This window comes from Anolis sagrei, chromosome 2, assembly GCF_037176765.1.
Source record: "Anolis sagrei isolate rAnoSag1 chromosome 2, rAnoSag1.mat, whole genome shotgun sequence".
Classification (NCBI taxonomy): Eukaryota; Metazoa; Chordata; class Lepidosauria; order Squamata; family Dactyloidae; genus Anolis; species Anolis sagrei.
Genome location: NC_090022.1, coordinates 14387881 through 14409399, shown reverse-complemented (window position 1 = coordinate 14409399; position 21519 = coordinate 14387881). Strand labels below are relative to the sequence as shown.

At 44.7% G+C, this 21519-nt stretch overlaps 1 protein-coding gene across 2 annotated transcripts; it reads right to left on the bottom strand.

The window, feature by feature from the left end:
- Positions 1–1232: 1232 nt before the first annotated feature.
- LOC132765937 (zinc finger protein 345-like) lies at positions 1233–21417 on the bottom strand. 2 transcript variants are annotated; one of them, XR_010909388.1, is made up of 3 exons: positions 21360–21415; positions 9082–9248; positions 1233–4125 (listed from the first exon to the last, which is right to left on the bottom strand). XR_010909388.1 is itself a non-coding variant. In XM_060760241.2 (2 exons), exon 2 carries the CDS (start codon positions 19000–19002, stop codon positions 17905–17907), a length of 1098 nt encoding a protein of 365 aa, XP_060616224.2. In that variant the 5' UTR covers positions 19003–19005; positions 21360–21417; the 3' UTR covers positions 15684–17904. The 2 variants fall into 2 exon arrangements, 1 of the variants encoding a protein (XP_060616224.2); XM_060760241.2 differs by lacking the exons at positions 1233–4125; positions 9082–9248 and adding an exon at positions 15684–19005 and having other exon boundaries at positions 21360–21417.
- Positions 21418–21519: the final 102 nt, after the last annotated feature.

The window sequence follows — 21519 nt, the reverse complement described above, 5'->3', positions numbered from 1 at the left end:
TACTTACTGTGAAGGTTCATTCTGGGATGGCAGGAGGCTCAATCCACACCCTTCCTGGAAGCAACTATAAACAAACACAAATTGGTTGATAAGAGGAAGTTTTTCCAGATTGTAGGTTAGTTAAGGCTTGATAATAAAGGTGTTGGAGAAGCGGGCAAGGTCTTAACCCGCATGTTCTCCTGGAGTGAGGGCATTGGTTTCCAGGTGGAAGGCGGTCCTGGACGGGGTTGGCTTGACGCACATTCCTCTTGGCACTTTTCTCTCTTTCGCCCTCCATTCGTGCTCTTCAAATTCAGCATTGCTGGTCACAGCTGACCTCCAGCTAGAGTGCTCAAAGCCAGGGCTATTTCCTGTCTGGAATATTTGGCTACCAGTATTTTAAAAGCTCTAAAATAGAACAGTAAATAAAAAACAACACCCAGGAAACAGGAATTCCAGACAAAACAATCAGGGCCAGCTAACACTGCTGAACAAAGGATTCCCCAGGCAGGAAGCAGCCAGGCTTTGAAGCTGCAAGGCTATTTACTAAGCCCTAGACGGTTCTGGCCCAACTTACCTGTCCGAACGCATCTCCTCCTATGAACCAGCTAGGGTGTTAAGATTGTCTGGGGATGCCCTGCTCTCGGTCCCGCCTGTGTCACAAGTACGTTTGGTGGGGACTAGAGACAGGGCCTTCTCAGTGGTGGCCCCTCGGCTATGAAACGCCCTTCCTACAGATATTACATCGGCACCCTCCCTGTTGACATTTCAGAGGAAAGTGAAGACCTGGTTGTTCGAGCAGGCATTTGAATAGGCTGTGTAACGAATATAGGAATATGGAACAATTGGATGATGAGACTGGATTTCGATCTTAATTATGAGACGCGTATGAGATGTTTTATTGATTTATGTTAACTGTATGCTACTGTTTTAATTATTTCTAACTGTTTTATGATGTTTTTGTGCATTGAATTTTGCTATTGTTAACCGCTCTGAGTCTCCCAAGGGCTGAGAAGAGCGGTATACAAATATAGTAAATAAATCAATAAATATTCAAAGCTAATCAAGGTGGCCAGTTGCAACATTCACACCTTCCTCAAGCAGACAAGAGTTCTTTCTCCCACCTTGGACATTCCACAGATACATATCCTTCACTTACCTAGTTTCCAACAGACCTTACAACCTCTGAGGATGCCTGTCATAGATTAAGCCATGGAGAACTTCTTGGGCACTTGAAGTAATTGACTCCAATATCCAATTCAGAAAGTCTTTATTAAAGTTAGAGGAATGAGAAATAAAGCAAAAGTACAATATATAAAGGAAAAAGTACATCGTTGATACAGAGTGACTTTTAGGAAAGCTCCTCAGCTTACATCCAAAGGCACAGGATGTAAGATAAAATATTGCAACGGGAATGAATATATGAAACGTCTTCTTTTAGACAATACATTCTCTTCAAGCAGAAGGCAAAAGAAGTAAAAGGAAAAATATAACTAAAAAGGCATTATTTTTGGCAAGTGTGAAAAGCAAGGGGAGGCTGACAGATGGAAGGCACCTGACCACTCAAGTGTTCGTTTCAAGCACAAAAATATCTAACAGAATAATAAGAATAAAGGGAGGGAAGATGGTATAAATTTTATAACAGGGTTGCTGTGGTTTTTTTGGGTTGTATGGCCATGTTCCAGTAGCATTCTCTCCTGACATTTTGCCTGCATCTGTGGCTGCCATTGTCAGATGTCTGTTGTATGGCCATGTTCCAGTAGCATTCTCTCCTGATGTTTTGCCTGCATCTGTGGCCACCATTGTCAGATGTCTGTTGTATGGCCATGTTCCAGTAGCATTCTCTCCTGACGTTTTGCCTGCATCTGTGTCCGCCATTGTCAGTCGTCTGTTGGAAGGGATGCAAGTAGAGGATGCCTGCCACATTGGGTGAAACATCAGGAGAGAATCTGTCGGGGGTGGTTTGAATGTGATTTTCCTGCTTCTTGGTAGGGAGTTGGACTGGATGACCCATGAGGTCTCTTCCAACTCTAAAACTCTATGATTCTATGAATGCTTCTGGAACATGGCCATACAGTCCGGAAAATTCACAGCAACCTATATAACAACAACAACAACAATAACAACAACAACTTTATTTTTGTACCCCGCCTCCATCTCCCTGAACAGACTCGGGGCGGCTTACATATGACACAAATTCGCTAATAGAATGCATAAAATCAACACACAGTACAATGCAAAAAGTAAAACGAATAACATATAAAACAACAATTTAAAACTCAGAACGACCATTTGCCTCCCTTCCCACAGACCTCTGAGGATGTCTGCCACAGATGCAGGCAAAATGTCAGGAGCGAATGCTATTGGAACATGGCCATACAGCTCGACAAACTCATAGCAACCTATATACCCTCCATTTGCCTCCCTTTCAACAGACCACTGAAGATGTTGGTCACAGATGGAGGCGAAATGTCAGGAGAGAATGCTACTAGAACATGTCCAAACAGCTTGAAAAACTCACAGCAATCTATATACACTCCATTTGCGTCCCTTCCAACAGACCTCTGAAGATGTCAGCCACAGATGGAGGTGAAATGTCAGGAGAAAATGCTACTGGAACATGGCCATACAGCCTGAAAAACTCACAGCAACCTATATATACTTCATTTGCCTCTCTTCCAATAGACCTCTAAAGATGTTGGCCACAGATGCAGGTGAAATGTCAGGAGAGAATGCTACTGGAACATGGCCAAACAGTTCGAAAAACTCACAGCAATCTATATACACTCAATTTGCCTCCCTTCCAACAGACCTCTAAAGATGTCAGCCACAGGTGCAGGCAAAACATCAGGGGAAAATGCTACTGGAGCATGGTCATACAGTTCAAAAAACTCAGAGCAACCCAGTGATTCCGGCCATGAAAACCTTTGACAACATAAGGTTATAACACTACGCTTGGTCATATTAGCCTTCGTATGATCAACACAACTTCCAAAGGAACTACAACAATGTATACAGTTATCTTCCAGCTATTTATGAATGTAGTCTAACTACTATGGAACTATTCAGAAGCGATAATAGGGATAGTTCCTCTCGCTGTTGGGAGAACAGAACGGTTTGTTTTCTCTTTCATTAACTTCATTCTCATGCACAAGGACATTCAGTGTCCAAACTATGCCCTCTCCACCTTAGCTGAGGTTGAACGTCTTCGGGTCAGAAGTGGTTTCTTTCATGCTTGTTTAAGTCGGAGCGATGGCTGAAGCTTTTCAAACAGATCATGCATTGAAAGGGCGTCTACTTGGTGTGGGTTCTCTCGTGTGAAACGACTCCTGATTTGCCCTGGAAACGTTTCCGGCAGAAAGCACATTTGAAGGGCTTCTCCCCAGTGTGGACCTTTGCATGCTGTACCAGGCCTGAATTCAGAGCAAAAGTTTTCCCGCACTCGGGACAGACATATGGCTTCTCTCCCGTGTGGGTCCTTCGGTGCTTCTTGAGGGCTGATTGATCCGCAAACCTCTTAACACAATCCTTGCACTTATGGGGCTTCTTACCTGTGTGGACTCTCTCATGAACAATAACGTTGAAGCGCTGATGGAAAGCCCTCCCACAGGTTGAGCAGGAGTATGGTTTCTCTTCCGTGTGGATCCGGCAGTGAATATTGAAAGCTGACGTGGTCCGGAAGCACTTTTTACAGTGAGTGCATTTGTACGGCTTCTCTCCAGTGTGGCCTCTGTTGTGCAGAACAAGATTGGACCTGTACGGGAAACGCTGGCCACATTTTTTGCACAGATGGGGCAGAATTGCAGCTTTCTTGTTGGAACTCCGACCGCGTCTGGCAGAAGCTAAGGGCGTCTTCTCTTCCGTATGGGTTTTTTCATGGGCCACAAGGACGGATTGCAGTTTGAACGTCTTCCCACATTTTTTGCACCGATGACTCTTTTGTCTTGTGTGTTTCTTCTGGTGAGACAGGAACCCCGCTCTCGTGATTAAACCTTGACCACACTCCGTGCAAGTAAAGGGCTTCTTCTCTTCCTTGTGGGTCTTTTCATGGGCCTCAAAAAGGGACCGCTGACTGAAGCTCTGGCCGCACTCTGCGCATTTAATAGACTGGTCGGTTCTTCTCCTCAGAAAATGGCCTGCCATCACCTGTTGAATTAAGGACAGAACTCTTATTGTACAGGACAAGAAAGGTTTGGAGTACATTTGGGCTGGAGGTTTAGCACAGCTGGTAAATCATCAGCACTTATAAGATCTATCAACCAAAAGGTTTCAAGTTCGAAGCCCTGGGTCAGGGTGAGCTGCTGACTATCAGCCTAGCTCATTGTTTACCTATCACTGCTCAAGCAGGGAGCTTTGAGATGGTAGAACAGAAGCTTTCTGAAGCTCTAGGTCAGTGGTTCTCAACCTGGGGTCCCCAAATGTTTTTGGCCTACAACTCCCAGATATCCCAGGCAGTTTACCAGCCTTTAGGATTTCTGGGAGTTGAAGGCTAAAAACATCTGGGGACCCCAGGTTGAGAACCACTGCTCTAGGTGCTCTTACTGCCTATTACAGGGAAAACCAGCTGATCCCCAACCCATCTAAAACACAGACATGTGCCTTTCATCTCAAGAACAGAGAAGCATTCCGAGCTCTGAAGATCACCTGGGAAGGAATCCCACTGGAGCATTGCAACGCACCCAAATACCTGGGAGTCACTCTGGACCGTGCTCTTACCTACAAGAAGCACTGCCTGAACTTCAAGCAAAAAGTGGGTGCTAGAAACAATATCATACGAAAGCTGAATGGCACAACCTGGGGGTCACAACCAGATACAGTGAAGACATCTGACCTTGCACTGTGCTACTCTGCTGCTGAGTACGTGTGTCCAGTGTGGAAAACATCTCACCACACTAAAACAGTGGATGTGGCTCTTAATGAGACATGCCGTATTATCACGGGGTACCTGTGCCCTACACCACTGGAGAAATTACACTGCTTAGCCGGTATTGCACCACCTGACATCTGCCGGGAAGTAGCAGCCAATAGTGAAAGGACCAAGGCAGAGACATCTCCAGCTCATCCCGTTTGGGTATCAGCCAGCACGTCAACGACTTAAATCTAGAAATAGCTTTCTAAGATCTACAGAGACACTCGCTGGAACACCTCAGCAAGCGAGAGTCCACAAGTGGCAGGCTCAAACCCAGAACCTCAACCAATGGTTGATACCAAATGAGAGACTCCCCCCTGGGCACACAGAAGACTGGGCAACTTGGAAGGCGCTGAACAGACTATGCTCTGGCACCACGAGATGCAGAGCCAACCTTCAGAAATGGGGCCACAAAGTGGAATCCTCAACATGCGAGTGTGGAGAGGAGCAAACCACTGACCACCTGCTGCAATGCAGCCTGAGCCCTGCCACATGCACAATGGAGGACCTTCTTGCAGCAACACCAGAAGCACTCCAAGTGACCAGATACTGGTCAAAGGACATTTAATCAACTACCAAACTCACAAATTTTGTATTTTGTCTGTTTGTTTGCTTTGTTCTGTTAGAAATGTAATATAATTGACTGGTTGCCCTGGCACGACAAATAAATAAATTGTTTACCTAAGCAATTCAAAAACAGCTTTAGCTGTGATTAGAGAAATTAGGTACCGCTACAAGCAGGGAAGGTGTTTTACGACACCATAAATAAAGAAGATCGGAAAATGCTGGGTGACCAAAAGGAAGGAGGAAGTCCTGACGGCTCTTCTCTTCGTCATAGAGGATAGAACAACTTACTTTACTTACTTACTTACTCACTCGTTGTCTGAGTAGGATAGTCTTCCAAGATCAGTGTACTGATGGGTCCGTAGGTGACTGTGGAGCCCTATTCTTGATCTGCATGTTCTCCCGCAGTGAGGGTGTAACGAAATAGCAGGCAGAACAGATAAAACAAACACATCTTCAGGCAGGACAGAGGGACTTTTTATTCAATCTCCCTACCACTTCCCGCTGCCACCATTTAAAACGAAATATTACAGAGACTGACTGAGATCTCTAACTGAGAGATTGAGAGAGAGAGAGGCTTTGTTTATGATGAAACAGTATCTTCTTTTTATTTGTATTATTGTTATTGTATATACTTAATGGTTACAGGAGATCAATTGCTTGCAGAACAATGTTTCAACATTCGTTTCTCTCAAACTACAGTATTCACTTCTTCATAAAAGAAGTGATGGTCAAATTGTTGCCGGCTATCTGCCGCCCTGAGTCCCGCTGCGGGGGTTGAGAAGGGAGGGGTACAAATATTTGAAATAAATAAATAAATGGCCAATTTCTATGCTGCTCTGAGTTGCCTACTGGCTGAAAAGCGCGGGATAAAAATGATGTAAATAAATAAATATAACTGCCGCTGCCACTATTTTCTGTTGGAAATAGCAACCTTCCAAGCCTTCACTAACTGTTTGTAAATGTGTATAATTGTACTGTACATAGAATCATAGAATCAAAGAGTTGGAAGAGACCTCATGGGCCATCCAGTCCAACCCCCTGCCAAGAAGCAGGAATATTGCATTCAAATCACCCCTGACAGAGGGCCATCCAGCCTCTGTTTAAAAGCTTCCAAAGAAGGAGCCTCCACCACGCTCTGGGACAGAGAGTTCCACTGCTGAACAGCTCTCACAGTCAGGAAGTTCTTCCTCATGTTCAGATGGAATCTCCTCTCTTGTAGTTTGAAGCCATTGTTCCATTGCATCCTAGTCTCCAAGGAAGCAGAAAACAAGCTTGCTCCCTCCTCCCTGTGGCTTCCTCTCACATATTTATACATGGCTGTCATATCTCGTCTCAACCTTCTCTTCTTCAGGCTAAACATGCCCAGCTCCTTAAGCTGCTCCTCATAGGGCTTGTTCTCCAGACCCTTGATCATTTGAGTCGCCCTCCTCTGGACACATTCCAGCTTGTCAATATCTCTCTTGAATTGCGGTGCCCAAAATTGGACACAATATTCCAGGTGTTATCTAAACCAAAGCAGAATAGAGGGGTAGCATGACTTCCCTAGATCTAGACACTATGCTCCTATTGATGCAGGCCAAAATCCCATTGGCTTTTTTTGCCGCCACATCACATTGTTGGCTCATGCTTAACTTGTTGTCCACGAGGACTCCAAGATCTTTTTCACATGTTCTGCTCTCGAGCCAGGCATTGTCCCCCATTCTGTATCTTTGCATTTCATTTTTCCTGCCAAAGTGGAGTATCTTGCATTTGTCCCTGTTGAACTTCATTTTGTTAGTTTTGGCCCAACTCTCTAATCTGTCAAGATCGTTTTGAATCCTGCTCCTGTCCTCTGGAGTATTGGCTATGCCTCCCAATTTGGTGTCATCTGCAAACTTGATGATCATGCCTTCTAGCCCTTCATCTAAGTCACTAACTGGTTTGCCAGTTTAACTGTACCTCTTTGTGGGAGGGGCTTCGGACACAGGACTCCCATTTTGTATACAGTTTTTCATCAGACCTCAGTGGTGGTGAATGCATGTGGCTTTTTGGACTTTAGTAGAGATGTATGACTTATGGACTTCAGTGCGTACAGCTATACTTAAAGACATTGGACTATGGACTAGTATGCTGAATATATACAAGTTGTTTATTAGTATTATTTATTTATTTATTTACAGTATTTATATTCTGCCCTTCTTACCCCAGAGGGGACTCATTGCAAACATCCAATGCCAATTAGACATACAACATATATAGACAGACACAGAGGCAATTTAACATTCCAGCTTTTCCGGCTTCATGAGGTTATGCTCGATTCTGGCCACAGGGGGAGCTGCCGCTTCACCGTCCATTTGTGACACTGAGTCCTTTGATGGTGTACTTCCTTATTCTTCTGCACGCTGCTGGAAGGTTTTATGCTGTCGTAAATCAGTTAAATTAGCCTCCCTGCATAAAGCGGTACCTAAATTTCCAACTTGACAGATGCAACTGTCTTTCGGGCTGCATAGGTCGACAGCAAGCTAAACAAATGGTCAGGAGTTTACTCCGTCCCGGGCTGGCTTCGAACTCATGACCTTTCAATCAGTAGTGATTTTAATGCAGTTGGTTATCCCACATTTGAGTTGTAATTTTTCAAAGAAGACTACTTTGTTTTTTTTAATCTCTTGAGTACATATTTTGACTAAGAGGTTTTAAGGGGCTGTATATCTTTTTGGCAACTGTAATTACTACTACAACTGCAAATTCTGTTTCAAAGAAACAACCATCCTCTGCTACCCAATATATTTTTGTAGTGGCCTGTCTTTATTTTTGGCAGTTTAAAGACATGGTTCTTCAGTTTAACAGCTGAGTTATTTGTGTGTCATTACATGCGTACTTGTAAATATCACTTGTTCAAAGAGTTGACGTCTAACAAGGTCATGTTTTCTTGATTCGTGGTTTTCAAAAGGTGATCTCCACAAGTTTCCATTTTCCTAGTTTCCAAAAGACCTCACAACCTATGAGGGTGCCTGCCATAGATGCAGGCGAAACGTCGGGAGAGAATGCTTCTGGAACATGGCCATGCAGCCCGAAAAACTTAGAACAACCCAGTGATTCTGGCCATGAAAGCTTTCGACAATTCCTTCCTCCCTTCCTTCTCCATCCCTTTCTTTTTCTTTTGTTCGGAGGGACACTGGAAGGATTCCTTCCCAGGACAACCATTCTCTCCAAAAACTCATCCAAATGCGACTTTTCTGGACTGAGCTTTGTACTTGGGTGCATCATTCTACACTACAGAATGAATGGAGTTTGACGCCACTTTCACTGCTATGTCTTAATGCCATGGACTCCTGGATTTGTAGTACGTTGAGGCTCAGCAGTCTTACAACAGGGAATGCTTGAGACCTTTTAGAACCACAACCCCCAATGTTTCCATATCACTGCGTCGTAGTAGTTAAAGTGGCATCAAACTGCACTAATTCCACAATGTAGATGCCCCCCTTCTCTCAAGGCCCATTTCCTACTCCAGTTTTAATTCTTCCAGGAAATCTTGCCTCTCTTCTCCATGCCACCTTTTTGTTTTTTCTGGCACCAGGACTTGTCACCAGCAAGATCCAGCCAGAGCTGCACCAGAGATAAAAGGGAACAAATATAGCCAGACATACCTTATTCACCTTTTAGAAAAGGATGGGAAATGACTTCATCCATTTGTCAAAACACCCGCCTTCTCTCTCTTTTCTTCTCTTGCTTGCAGAGGTCCTTCCTGCAGACTCTCTCATCTTAACCCTTGCAATGCATCCCTGGAGGACTCCCATTGATGTGAGAGTCCAATCTGATGTGATGGGAATGAAAAGCAAGCATTGGGAAGCAAAGACAATTTACAATTTACACTCCGCCTGAAGTGTTGGCAGGATTACAAAGTAGCAATTCTCTTCCTCTTCTTAAATGCCAGGGCTCAATGCTATGGGATCCTGGGAATTGTAGGTATCAATAGGTACCAGTTTTGCGAGAAGGTAACAGCACTCCATGCAGTCATGCTGGCCACATGACCTAGGATGTGTCTACAGACAACGCCGGCTCTTCGGCTTAGAAATGGAAATGAGCACCACTCCGTACAGTCGGACATGACTAGACTTAATGTCAGGGGAAAACTTTATCTTTACCTAAGAAAGTCAATTGACTTGCATCCTAAGGCATAGGTCTCCAAGAATATCAAGCAGAAGGCAAAAGAAATAAAAGAAAAATAATGAAAAATAACCACATTATTTTTGGCAAGTGTGAAGAGGAGGGGGATGCTGGCAGATGGAAGGCATCTGACCACTTAAGTGTTTGTCTCAAGCACAAAAAAGGTGATAGATACTCACCCCTGCCAAAGCAAGAAGCTATGCTTGGCTACACCAGATTTGGGGGAGCCCTCATCTTGTTAAACCCTGCTGTCTCCTTCCCTAGTGTTCTCACCATACATTTTGAACTCCACCAATGATGGAATTGAACCAGACTTGGCACACAGAACTCCCATGACCAACAGAAAATACTTGAAGGGTCTGATGGGCATTGACCTTGAGTTTTGGAGTTGTACTTCACCTACATCCAGAGAGCACTGAGGACTCAAACGATAGATCTGGACCAAACTTGGCATGAATACTCAATATGCCCAAATGTGAACACTAGTGGCCTTTGGGGAAAATAGACCACGACATTTTGGGAGTTGTAGTTGCTGGGATTTATAGATCACCTACTGTCAAAGAGCATTCTGAAGTCATAGAATCATAGAATCAAAGAGTTGGAAGAGACCTCATGGGCCATCCAGTCCAACCCCCTGCCAAGAAGCAGGAATATTGCATTCAAATCACCCCTGACAGATGGCCATCCAGCCTCTGTTTTAAAGCTTCCAAAGAAGGAGCCTCCACCACGCTCCGGGGCAGAGAGTTCCACTGCTGAACGGCTCACACAGTCAGGAAGTTCTTCCTCATGTTCAGATGGAATCTCCTCTCTTGTAGTTTGAAGCTATTGTTCCTTGTCCTATTCTCAATTGAAGCAGTAAACAAGCTTGCTCCCTCCTCCCTGTGGCTTCCTCTCACATATTTATACATGCTTATCATATCTCCTCTCATCCTTCTCTTCTTCAGGCTAAACATGCCCAGCTCCTTAAGCCACTCCTCATAGGGCTTGTTCTCCAGACCCTTGATCATTTTAGTCGCCCTCCTCTGGACACATTCCAGCTTGTCAATATCTCTCTTGAATTGTGGTGCCCAGAATTGGACACAATATTCCAGGTGTGGTCTAACCGAAGCAGAATACAGGGGTAGCATGACTTCCCTAGATCTAGACACTATGCTCCTATTGATGCAGGCCAAAATCCCATTGGCTTTTTTTGCCACCACATCAAATTGTTGGCTCATGTTTAACTTGTTATCCACAAGGACTCCAAGATCTTTTTCACACATACTGCTCTCATCGTCCCCCATTCTGTATCTTTGCATTTCGTTTTTTCTGCCTAAGTGGAGTGCCTTGCATTTGTCGCTGTTGAACTTCATTTTGTTAGTTTTGGCCTTCCCTAGTGCTCTCGCCATACATTTTGAACTCCACCAACGATGGAATCGAACCAGACTTGGCACACCGAACTCCCATGACCAACAGAAAATACTGGAAGGGTCTGGTGGGCATTGACCTTGAGTTTTGGACTTGTAGTTCACCTACATCCAGTGAGCACTGTGTACTCAAACGATAGATCTGGACCAAACTTGGCACGAATACTCAATATGCCCAAATGTGAACACTGATGCCGTTTGGGGAAAATAGACCTTGACATTTTGAAACCTGGTGGGTAAAGTTGGGAGATATTCCCCCCCTCCCCCAGTGACAGAAAAAGTCTGAAAAACTCTGTCCTAGATAAGTGTAAAATGGGATCATGTAGCACTAACTCACCCAGCCTTGATGATACTGCAAGGTCCTTTGCATAATGTCATTGGATTTTCTGCATTCCGCCTGTTGATTTTGGTTTGGATATTGTCATGACCTTATTTCCTGGTTTTGTGTGAAGCCAGGAAATTAGACCATGCCTTAGATTTCAAATATATCCTATGTATATTTGAAATCTGGGAGAGGGTTGCCATGGAAATGGGAGCAATGAAGGGGAGGGGCCAGAGTGGGGTGTGAGGGAAATAAACTGTCAGTTGTAATTTTGTTGCGTTCCCTAATGCATGCTATTGAATTAAAGCCTTCCAACTTTGTTTGTGAGGTAATTTCTTCACCAGAAACCTATAGAACCGGACAGATATAAATATTTACATAGAATCATTGAGTTGGAAGAGACGTTGTGGTCCATCTAGTCCAACCCCCTGCCATGAAGCAGGAAAATTGCATTCAAAACACATGCTTATATGTTTTATTCAATAGTATTTTATATTGTGTTTATTTTATGTTTTGCTTGCTAGGCACTTTGTGCCTTCTGTAAACTACCCCAAATCCCTTCGGGGAGATGGTGTCAGGATACAATAATAAAGTTGCTGCTGCTGTTGTTATATCAATGAAGTGTGAACTAAAGCAACTTCAGCCATGGAGAACTCCTTAGGTCCTTGAATTAACTGATTCGAATACCCAGTTTACAAAGAAAAAGTACAATATATTAATGAAAAGGTTGCTTGTACCCTGAACCATTGAGAAGGCTGAGCAAAGATAGATGCTTTTGAACTGTGGTGTTGGAGGAAAGTTCTGAGAGTGCCTTGGACAGCGAGAAGATCCAACCAGTCCATACTTCAAAAAATAAAGTCTGACTGCTCATTGGATGGAAGAATAGTAGAGGCCAAGATGAAGTACTTTGGCCACATCATGAGAAGAAATGAAAGTCTAGAGAAGACACTGATGCTGGGGGAAATGGAAGGAAAAAGGAAGAGGTGCCGACCAAGTGCAAGATGGATGGATCATAGAATCATAGAATCAAAGAGTTGGAAGAGACCTCTTGGGCCATCCAGTCCAACCCCCTGCCAAGAAGCAGGAATATTGCATTCAAATCACCCCGACAGATGGCCATCCAGCCTCTGTTTAAAAGCTTCCAAAGAAGGAGCCTCCACCACACTCCGGGGCAGAGAGTTCCACTGCTGAATGGCTCTCACAGTCAGGAAGTTCTTCCTCATGTTCAGATGGAATCTCCTCTCTTGTAGTTTGAAGCCATTGTTCCATTGCGTCCTAGTCTCCTAGGAAGCAGAAAACAAGCTCGCTCCCTCCTCCCTGTGGCTTCCCCTCACATATTTATACATGGCTATCATATCCCCTCTCAGCCTTCTCTTCTTCAGGCTAAACATGCCCAGCTCCTTTAGCCGCTCCTTGTAGGGCTTGTTCTCCAGACCTTTTATCATTTGAGTCGCCCTCCTCTGGACACATTCCAGCTTGTCAATATCTCTCTTGAATTGTGGTGCCCAGAATTGGACACAATATTCCAGGTGTGGTCTAACCAAAGCGGAATAGAGGGGTAGCATTACTTCCCTAGATCTAGACACTATGCTCCTATTGATGCAGGACAAAATCCCATTGGCTTTTTTTGCCGCCACATCACATTGTTTGCTCATGTTTAACTTGTTGTCCACGAGGACTCCAAGATCTTTTTCACACATACTGCTCTCGAGCCAGGCGTCCCCCATTCTGTATCTTTGCATTTTGTTTTTCCTGCCAAAGTGGAGTATCTTGCATTTGTCACTGTTGAACTTCATTTTGTTAGTTTTGGCCCATCTCTCTAATCTGTCAAGATAGTTTTGAATCCTGCTCCTGTCCTCTGGAGTATTGGCTATCCCTCCCAATTTGGTGTCGTCTGCAAACTTGATGATCCTGCCTTCTAGCCCTTCATCTAAGTCATTAATTGGTTTGCCAGTTTAATTGCACTCCGCTTGTCACTTCTTTCCAGGATGAAGAGGAAGCATTGGTGAGCACCCTCTGGGTTCGTCCATTTAACCAATTACAGATCCACCTCACCGTAGTTTTGCCTAGCCCACATTGGACTAGTTTCCTTGCCAGAAGGTCATGGGGGACCTTGTCGAAGGCCTTACTGAAATCCAGGTACGCTACATCCACGGCATTCCCCGCATCTACCCAGCTTGTAACTCTATCGAAAAAAGAGATCAGATTAGTCTGGCATGACTTGTTTTTGATAAATCCATGTTGACTATTAGCGATGACCACATTTGTTTCTAAGTGTTTGCAGACCACTTCCTTAACAATCTTTTCCAGAATCTTGCCTGGTATCAACGTGAGGCTGATCTGACCGTAGTTGTTTGGGTCGTCCTTTTTTTCCCTTCTTGAAGATTGGGACCACATTGGCCCTCCTCCAATCTGCTGGAACTTCTCCTGTTCTCCAAGAACTCTCAAAGATGGTTGCCAATGGTTCCGAAATGACTTCCGCTAGTTCCTTCAATACTCTTGGGTGTAGTTGATCTGGCCCTGGGGACTTGAACTCATTTAGAGCGGCCAGGTATTCCTGTATGATTTGTTTCCCAATTTGGAGTTGGATGTCCTCAAAGTGACTAGATTGACCTTGAAGGTGTTGGGGGTGGTGATGACCGACAGGGAGCTCTGGCATGGACTGGTCCATGAAGTCATGAAGAGTAGGAAACGACTGAACAAATGAACAACACCATTTCCCCGTAAATAAGACATCCCCTGAAATTAAGACCTAGTAGAGGTTTTGCTGAATTGCTAAATATAAGGTCTCCCCCACCCCCCGAAAGTAAGACTTAGCAAAGTTTTTGAGCTCTCCCTGGTGGCCAGAAGCCTCAATATCATCCCTGCTGTACAAGTGGTCCAGGAACTGCTATGGGAGATCTTACGGTCTCTAGACAGTGTGTGGGAGCCAGGTATTTTACAGTATTTGTGAAACTGTGTGTGAGTCAGGCAACCAGTGTGTCACTTTGATTCTGTCTGCTTTTCTGGTTTGTGATGACAACTAGACAACTATTGTACAGAATATAACAAATGTTCATTTTTTTGTTCAACAATAAATATGAATTTTTCTTCATGGAAAAATTGGCTGCTGGTCCACTTCCGAGCACAATTCAAAGTGTTAGTCTTGGCCTATAAAGTCCTATACAGTTCCAGCCCAGCTTACCTGTCCAAACATATCTCCCTCTACGTCCCGTCTCAGAATTTAAGATCGTCTGAAGAGGCCCTACATAGACCATAATGAGTTGGAAGAGACCTCATGGGCCATCCAGTCCAACCCCCTGCCAAGAAGCAGGAATGTTGCATTCAAATCACCCCTGACAGATGGCCATCCAGCCTCTGTTTAAAAGCTTCCAAAGAAGGAGCCTCCACCACACTCCAGGGCAGAGAGTTCCACTGCTGAACGGCTCTCACAGTCAGGAAGTTCTTCCTCGTGTTCAGATGGAATCTCCTCTCTTGTAGTTTGAAGCCATTGTTCCGCGTCCTAAGATCATCTGAAGAGGCCCTACATAGACCATCATGAGTTGGAAGAGACCTCATGGGCCATCCAGTCCAAGCCCCTGCCAAGAAGCAGGAATGTTGTATTCAAAGCACCCCTGACAAACGTCCTTCCAGCCTCTGCTTAAAAGGCACCAAAGAAGGAGCTTCTACCACACTATGGAGCAGAGAGTTCCACTGCTGAACAGCTCTCACAGTTAGGAAGTTCTTAGAATCATAGAGTTGGAAGAGACCTTGTGGGCCATACAGTCCAACCCCCTAAATCATGAAGTCAGAATCATTCAGGCCATAGTATTTCCTATTTCTGTGTATGTCTGTGAAAGTTAGACAGTGAAGTACACCTACTCTCAGTACTGCCCTCTTTGCAAGCGTGTTCGGTGGGGACAAGGAACAGGGCCTTCTTGGTGGTGCCCCCTCCCCCCAGCTGTGGAATGCTCTCCCTAGCGAAATTAGGTCGGCTTCATCCCTCCTCTCTTTTAGAAAGAAGCTCAAAACAGGGTTTTGGGACCAGGCATTCGGACAGTAGGTTTGGCAGTATTCACAATGTTTGAACTTTGACATGGACAGGCTTTGGACTGAGTCGTCGGTTGCTAAATCAGATCCAGATCTGGCTACTTGATGAATAATAATGTTTTAATGTATTTTATTCTAATATTTTATTTCTTGAATAATGTTGTTGTAATGTCTTTTGTATCTTGTATGTCGTCGGCATCGAATTGCTGTTGTTGGAAGCTGTCCTGAGTCCCCCGTCAGGGGTTGAGAAGGACGGGGTAGAAATGTTGGAAATAAATAAATAAATAAAAACAAGACATCCCCTGAAAATAAGACCTAGCGCACCTTTGGGAGCAAAAATTAATATATGACATTGTCTTATTTTTCAGGGAAACAGGGTGGGGTACATAATTGACACAGAATGACTATTAGGTAAATTCCTTAAACAGCATCCTAAGGCATAAGTCTCCAAGAATATGAAGCAAAAGGCAAAACAAAAATTACGACAAAAGGCAAAACAAAAATCAGAAGAGACCTCGTGGACCATCCAGTCCAACCCGATTCTGTCAAGAAGCAGGAAAATCACATTCAAAGCACCTCTGACAGATGGCCATCCGGCCTCTGTTTAAAAGCCTCCAAAGAAGGTACCTCCACCACACTCCGGGGCAGAGAGTTCCACTGCTGAACAGCTCTCACAGTCAGGAAGTTCTTCCTCATGTTCAGATGGAATCTCCTTTCCTGTATCACCTGAATTATTTGCATTCAGACATGAAGTAAAGGTAAAGGTTTCCCCTTGACATTGAGTCCAGTCGTGTCAGACTCTGAAAGGTGGTGCTCATCTCCATTTCTAAGCCGAAGAGCTGGTGTTGTCTGTAGATACCTCCTAGGTCATATGGCCGGCATGACTGCATGGAATGCCGTTACCTTCCTGCTCAAGCAGTACCTATTGATCTACTCACAATTGTTTTCAAACTGCTAGGTTTGCAGAAGCTGGGGCTAACAGAAGGAGCTCACCCCACTCACGTGATTCGAACCACCGACCTTCTGGTCAGCAAGTTTAGCAGCTCAGCAGTTTAACCCACTGCGCCACAAGGGACTCCATGGACCTACAAGGACTATTAACTGCTTCATTGTGCCAAAGAAGGAGGACTCCCTGCCAGCAGAGCACCACCCCTTCTTTGCTAAAAGCTACATTCTTTATTGTGGCAATATTTATTGTCAGCAAGTTCAGTAGCTCAGCAGTTTAACCTGCTGTGCCACCGGGGGCTCTTCAGACATGAAGGGTTAGATTTTTTCCCCGTGTCAGGAGTGACTTGAGAAACTGCAAGTTGCTTCTGGTGTGAGAGAATTGGCTGTCTGCAAGGACGTTGCCCAGAGGACGCCCGGATGTTTTGATGTTTTACTATCCTTGTGGGAGGCTTCTCTCATGTCCCCGCATGGGGAGCTGGAGCTGACAGAGGGAGCTCACCCGCGCTCTCCCCAGATTTGAACCTACGACCTGTTGGTCTTCAGTCCTGCCAGCACAAGGGTTTAACCCATTGCGCCACTGGGGGTTAGGTGCAATTCCCTAACACAATTTTTTTAAAAAAAAGGAAATTCAAAATTGAGCAATAAGAATAGAGGGAGGTGGGCATAAATATTATAACAAGACGCTTAGTCATATTAGCCTTCATATGATCAACACAACTTATTAGCCTTCATATGATCAACACAACTTCCAAAGGAACTACAACAGCGTATACAGTTTTCTTCCAGCTATTGATGAACGTAGTCTAACTACCATGGAACTATTCAGAAGCGATAATAGCAGTGGTTTTCAACCTTACTAATGTTGTGACCCCTTAATACAGTCCCTCATGTTGCGGTGACCCCCAACCATAACATTATTTTTGTTGCTACTTCTTAATTGTAATGTTGCTACGGTTATGAATCGTAATGTAAATATCTGATATGCAGGATGGATTTTCATTCACTGGACCAAATTTGGCACAAACACCCATTTCGCCCACATTTGAATACTGCAGGGTTGGGGAGGGAAATGATTTTATCATTGACCTCTGAACATGTTGGCCACAGATGCAGGCGAAATGTCAGGAGAGTATGCTACTGGAACATGGCCATACAGACCGAAAAACTCCCAGCAACCTAAATAGACTCCATTTGCCTCCCTTCCAACAGACCTCTGAAGATGTTGGCCACAGATATAGGCAAAATGTCAGGAGAGAATGCTACTGGAACATGGCCATACAGTTCGAAAAACTCAGAGCAACCCAGTGATTCCAGCCATGAAAACATTTCACAGTATAAGGTTATAACAAGATGATTGGTCATATTAGCCTTCAGATGATCAACACAACTTCCAAAGGAACTACAACAGTGTATACAGTTATCTTCCAGCTATTGATGAATGTAGTCTAACTACTATGGAACTATTCAGAAGCGATAATAGGGATACTTCCTTTCACTGTTGGAGGACAGAACAATTTGTTTTCTCGTTCTCGTGCACAAGGACATTCAATTTCCAAGCCATGCCCTTTCCACCTTAGCTGAGGTTGAACATCTTCATCTTAATAGTGATTTCTTTCATGCTTGTTTAGGTTGGAGCGATGGCTGAAGCTTTTGAGACAGATCTGGCATTGAAAGGGTGTCTCCTTAGTGTGGATTCTCTCGTGTGAGACGAGGCCTGATTTGTCCCGGAAACGTTTCTGGCAGAAAGCACATTCATAAGGCTTCTCCCCAGTGTGGACCTTTGCATGCTGTACCAGGCCTGAACTCAGGGAAAAAGTCTTCCCACACTCGGGACAGATATATGGCTTCTCTCCCGTGTGGATCCTTTGATGCTTCTTGAGGGCTGATTTTTCCGCGAAGCTCTTACGACAATCCTTACACTTATATGGCTTCTCACCTGTGTGGAGTCTCTCGTGTACGATAAGGCTGGAGCGCTGACAGAAAGCCTTCTCGCAGGTCGAACAGGGGTATGGTTTCACTTCCGCGTGGCTCCGGCGGTGAACGCTGCAAGCCGACGAGGTCCGGAAGCGCTTTCTACAGTCAGGGCATTTGTATGGCTTCTCACCGGTGTGGAGTCTCTCATGCGCGATAAGGCTGGCTTGCTGAGTGAAAGCCGCCCCACAGGTCAAGCAGGAGTATGGTTTCTCTTCCGTGTGGATCCGGCGGTGAACATTGAAGGCCGACGAGGTCCGGAAGCGCTTTCTACAGTCGGGGCATTTGTACGGCTTCTCACCAGTGTGCTGTCTGTTGTGTCGAACAAGATTGCACTTGAAGGGGAAGCGCTGGCCACATTCGTTGCACTGATGCTTCAGAGATCCGGCTTTCTTCTTGGAAGTCTTACCCCGCTTGGCAGAAGCGAAGGGCTTCTTCTCTTCCTTGTGGGTTTTTTCATGGGCCGTAAGGACGGACCTCTGACTGAACCTCTTCCCACAATTTTTGCTCTGATGGCCCTTCTGTGTTGCGTGTTTCTTCTGGTGAGCCACGAACCTTGCTTTCTTGATGAAACTCTGACCACACTCCTTGCAAGCAAAGTGCTTCTTCTCTTCCTTGTGGGTTTTTTCATGAGCCACAAGGAGGGGCCACTGATTGAAGCTCTGGCCACACTCTGAGCATTTTATAGGCGTCTCGGTTCTTCTCCTCAGAAAATGGCCCGCCATCACCTGTTGGATTAAGGACAGAACTCTTACTGTACAGGACATTCCTCCACCAGGGACAACAACAAAACAACAACAACAACAAACAATATCAATATCAAGCATGGGCATGTGAAAAATGTGGTCAGCAAAGAATATATCCAAAGAGTCAGAAAGATTTTGAAGAGCAAATGAAATGGCGAAAATATGATCAAGGCTACCAACACCTGGGCCATCCCCATCATTAGATACACTGCTGGAATTGTGAACTGGATACAAGCAGAGCTGGATGATCTGGACAGAAAAACAAGAAAACTGATGACAATCCACTATGCATTACACCTGCGCAGTGATGTCGACAGACTTTACCTGCCCAGAAAATCAAGAGGCAGAGGGCTTCTGCAAGTGAAACAAATGGTAGAAGAAGAGAAGCATGCACTGGCAGATTATGTGAAAGGCAGCCAAGAACCAACATTGAGGGAAGTCTATAGTTGTAAACTGCTTCAAGTGCAAAAGACAAAGAGTGGATACTGCAAAAACACTATCCAGAGCAGAAGCAAAAACTGGCGAAAGAAGGCTCTCCATGGACAGTTCCTGGAAAAAATTGAGAGCCAAATAGACAAAGAAAAAATATGGCTGTGGCTCACAAATGGAACTCTGAAAAAGGAGACAGAGGGCCTAATTCTGGCACGCCAAGAAAAAGCCATTAGAACCAATACCATCAAAGCCAGATTGAAAAGTCAACAACAGATCCCAAGTGTAGACTCTGCAAGAAAGCAGATGAAACAATAGATCACATCCTCAGCTGCTGTAAGAAGATAGCGCAGACAGACTACAAGCAGAGGCATAACACCATTGCTCAGATGATTCATTGGAACTTGTGCCACAAATACCATCTGCCTGTGACAAAGAACTGGTGGGATCACATGTTGGGAAAAGTTACAGAGAATGAACACGTCAAGCTACTCTGGGACTTCCGGATTCAGACAGACAGTGTTTTGGAGCATACTCCTGACCTCACAATTGTGTTAAAAAACAAAGTATGGATTGTTGATGTTACAATCCCAGGTGACAGCAGGATTGAAGAGAAACAACTGAAAAAGCTGCCACGATATGAGGATTTAAAGATTGAACTGTAAAGACTCTGGCACAAGCCAGTCAAGGTGGTCCCAGTGGTGATCGGCACACTGGGTGCAGAGTCTAAAGACCTTGGCCTGCACTTAAACACAATTGGCGCTGACAAAATTACCATCTGCCAACTGCAGAAGGCAACCTTACTGGGATCTGCACGCATTATTCGCCAATACATCACACAGAAACTACAATTCCCAAATGTCAAGCTCTATTTTCACCCAAACTCCACCAGTGTTCACATTTGGACATATTGAGTAGTCGTGCCAAGTTTGGTCCAGATCTATCATTGTTTGAGTCCACAGTGCTCTCTGGATGTAGGTGAACTACAAGTCCAAAACTCAAGGTCAATGCCCATCAAACCCTTCCAGTATTTTCTGTTGGTCATGGGAGTTATGTGTGCTCAGTTTGGTCCAATTCCATTGTTGGTAAGGTTCAGAATGCTCTTTGTAAATGAACTATACATCCCAGCAACTACAACTCCCAAATGTCAAGGTCTATTTTCCCCAAACTCCACCAGTGTTCATATTTGGACCTATTGAGTATTCGTTCCAAGTTTGGTCCAGATCCATCATTGTTTGAGTCCACAGTGCTCTCTAGATGTAGGTGAACTACAACTCAAAAACTCAAGGTCAATGCCCACCAAACCCTTCCAGTATTTTCTGTCGGTCATGGGAGTTCTGTGTGCCAAGGTTGGTTCAATTGCATCATTGGTGAAGTTCAGAATGCTCTTTGATGGTAGGTGAACTATAAATCCCAGCAACTACAACTCTCAAATGACAAAATCAACCCCCCCAAATTTGTCTGTAGGAGGCATTTGTGCCCAATTTGGTCCAGTGAATGAAAATACATCCTGCACATCAGATATTTACATTACAATTCATAACAGTAGCAAAAGTGCAGTTATGAAGTAGCAATTAAAATAATGTTATGGTTGGGGGTCATCACAACATGAGGAACTGTATTAAGGGGTTGCGGCATTGGGAAGGTTGAGGAACCCTGTGGTAGAACAACAACCCCTGTGTTTCCCTATCATTGAGCCGCAGCAGTCAAACTGCATTCATTCTACAATGCAGATGCCCCCCTTCTCCCAGGACCCCTTCTCCTGCCCCAGTTTAAATTCTCCCAGGAAATCCTGCCTCTCTTCTCTATGCCACTCTTTTGTTTTCCTGGCAAAAGGACTTGGCAGCAGCAAGATCCAGCCAGAGCTGCACCAGAGGACAAAAGAGAATGAACATAACCAGACATACCTTATTCACCTTTTTAGAAAAGGAGGGGAAGTGACTTCATCCATTTGAGAACCCCCCCCCCCCGCCTTCTCTCTCTTCTCTTTTCTTGCTTGCAAAAGTCCTGCAGACTCTCTCATCTTAACCCTTGCTTTGCATCCCTGGAGGTCTCCCATTCCTAGGG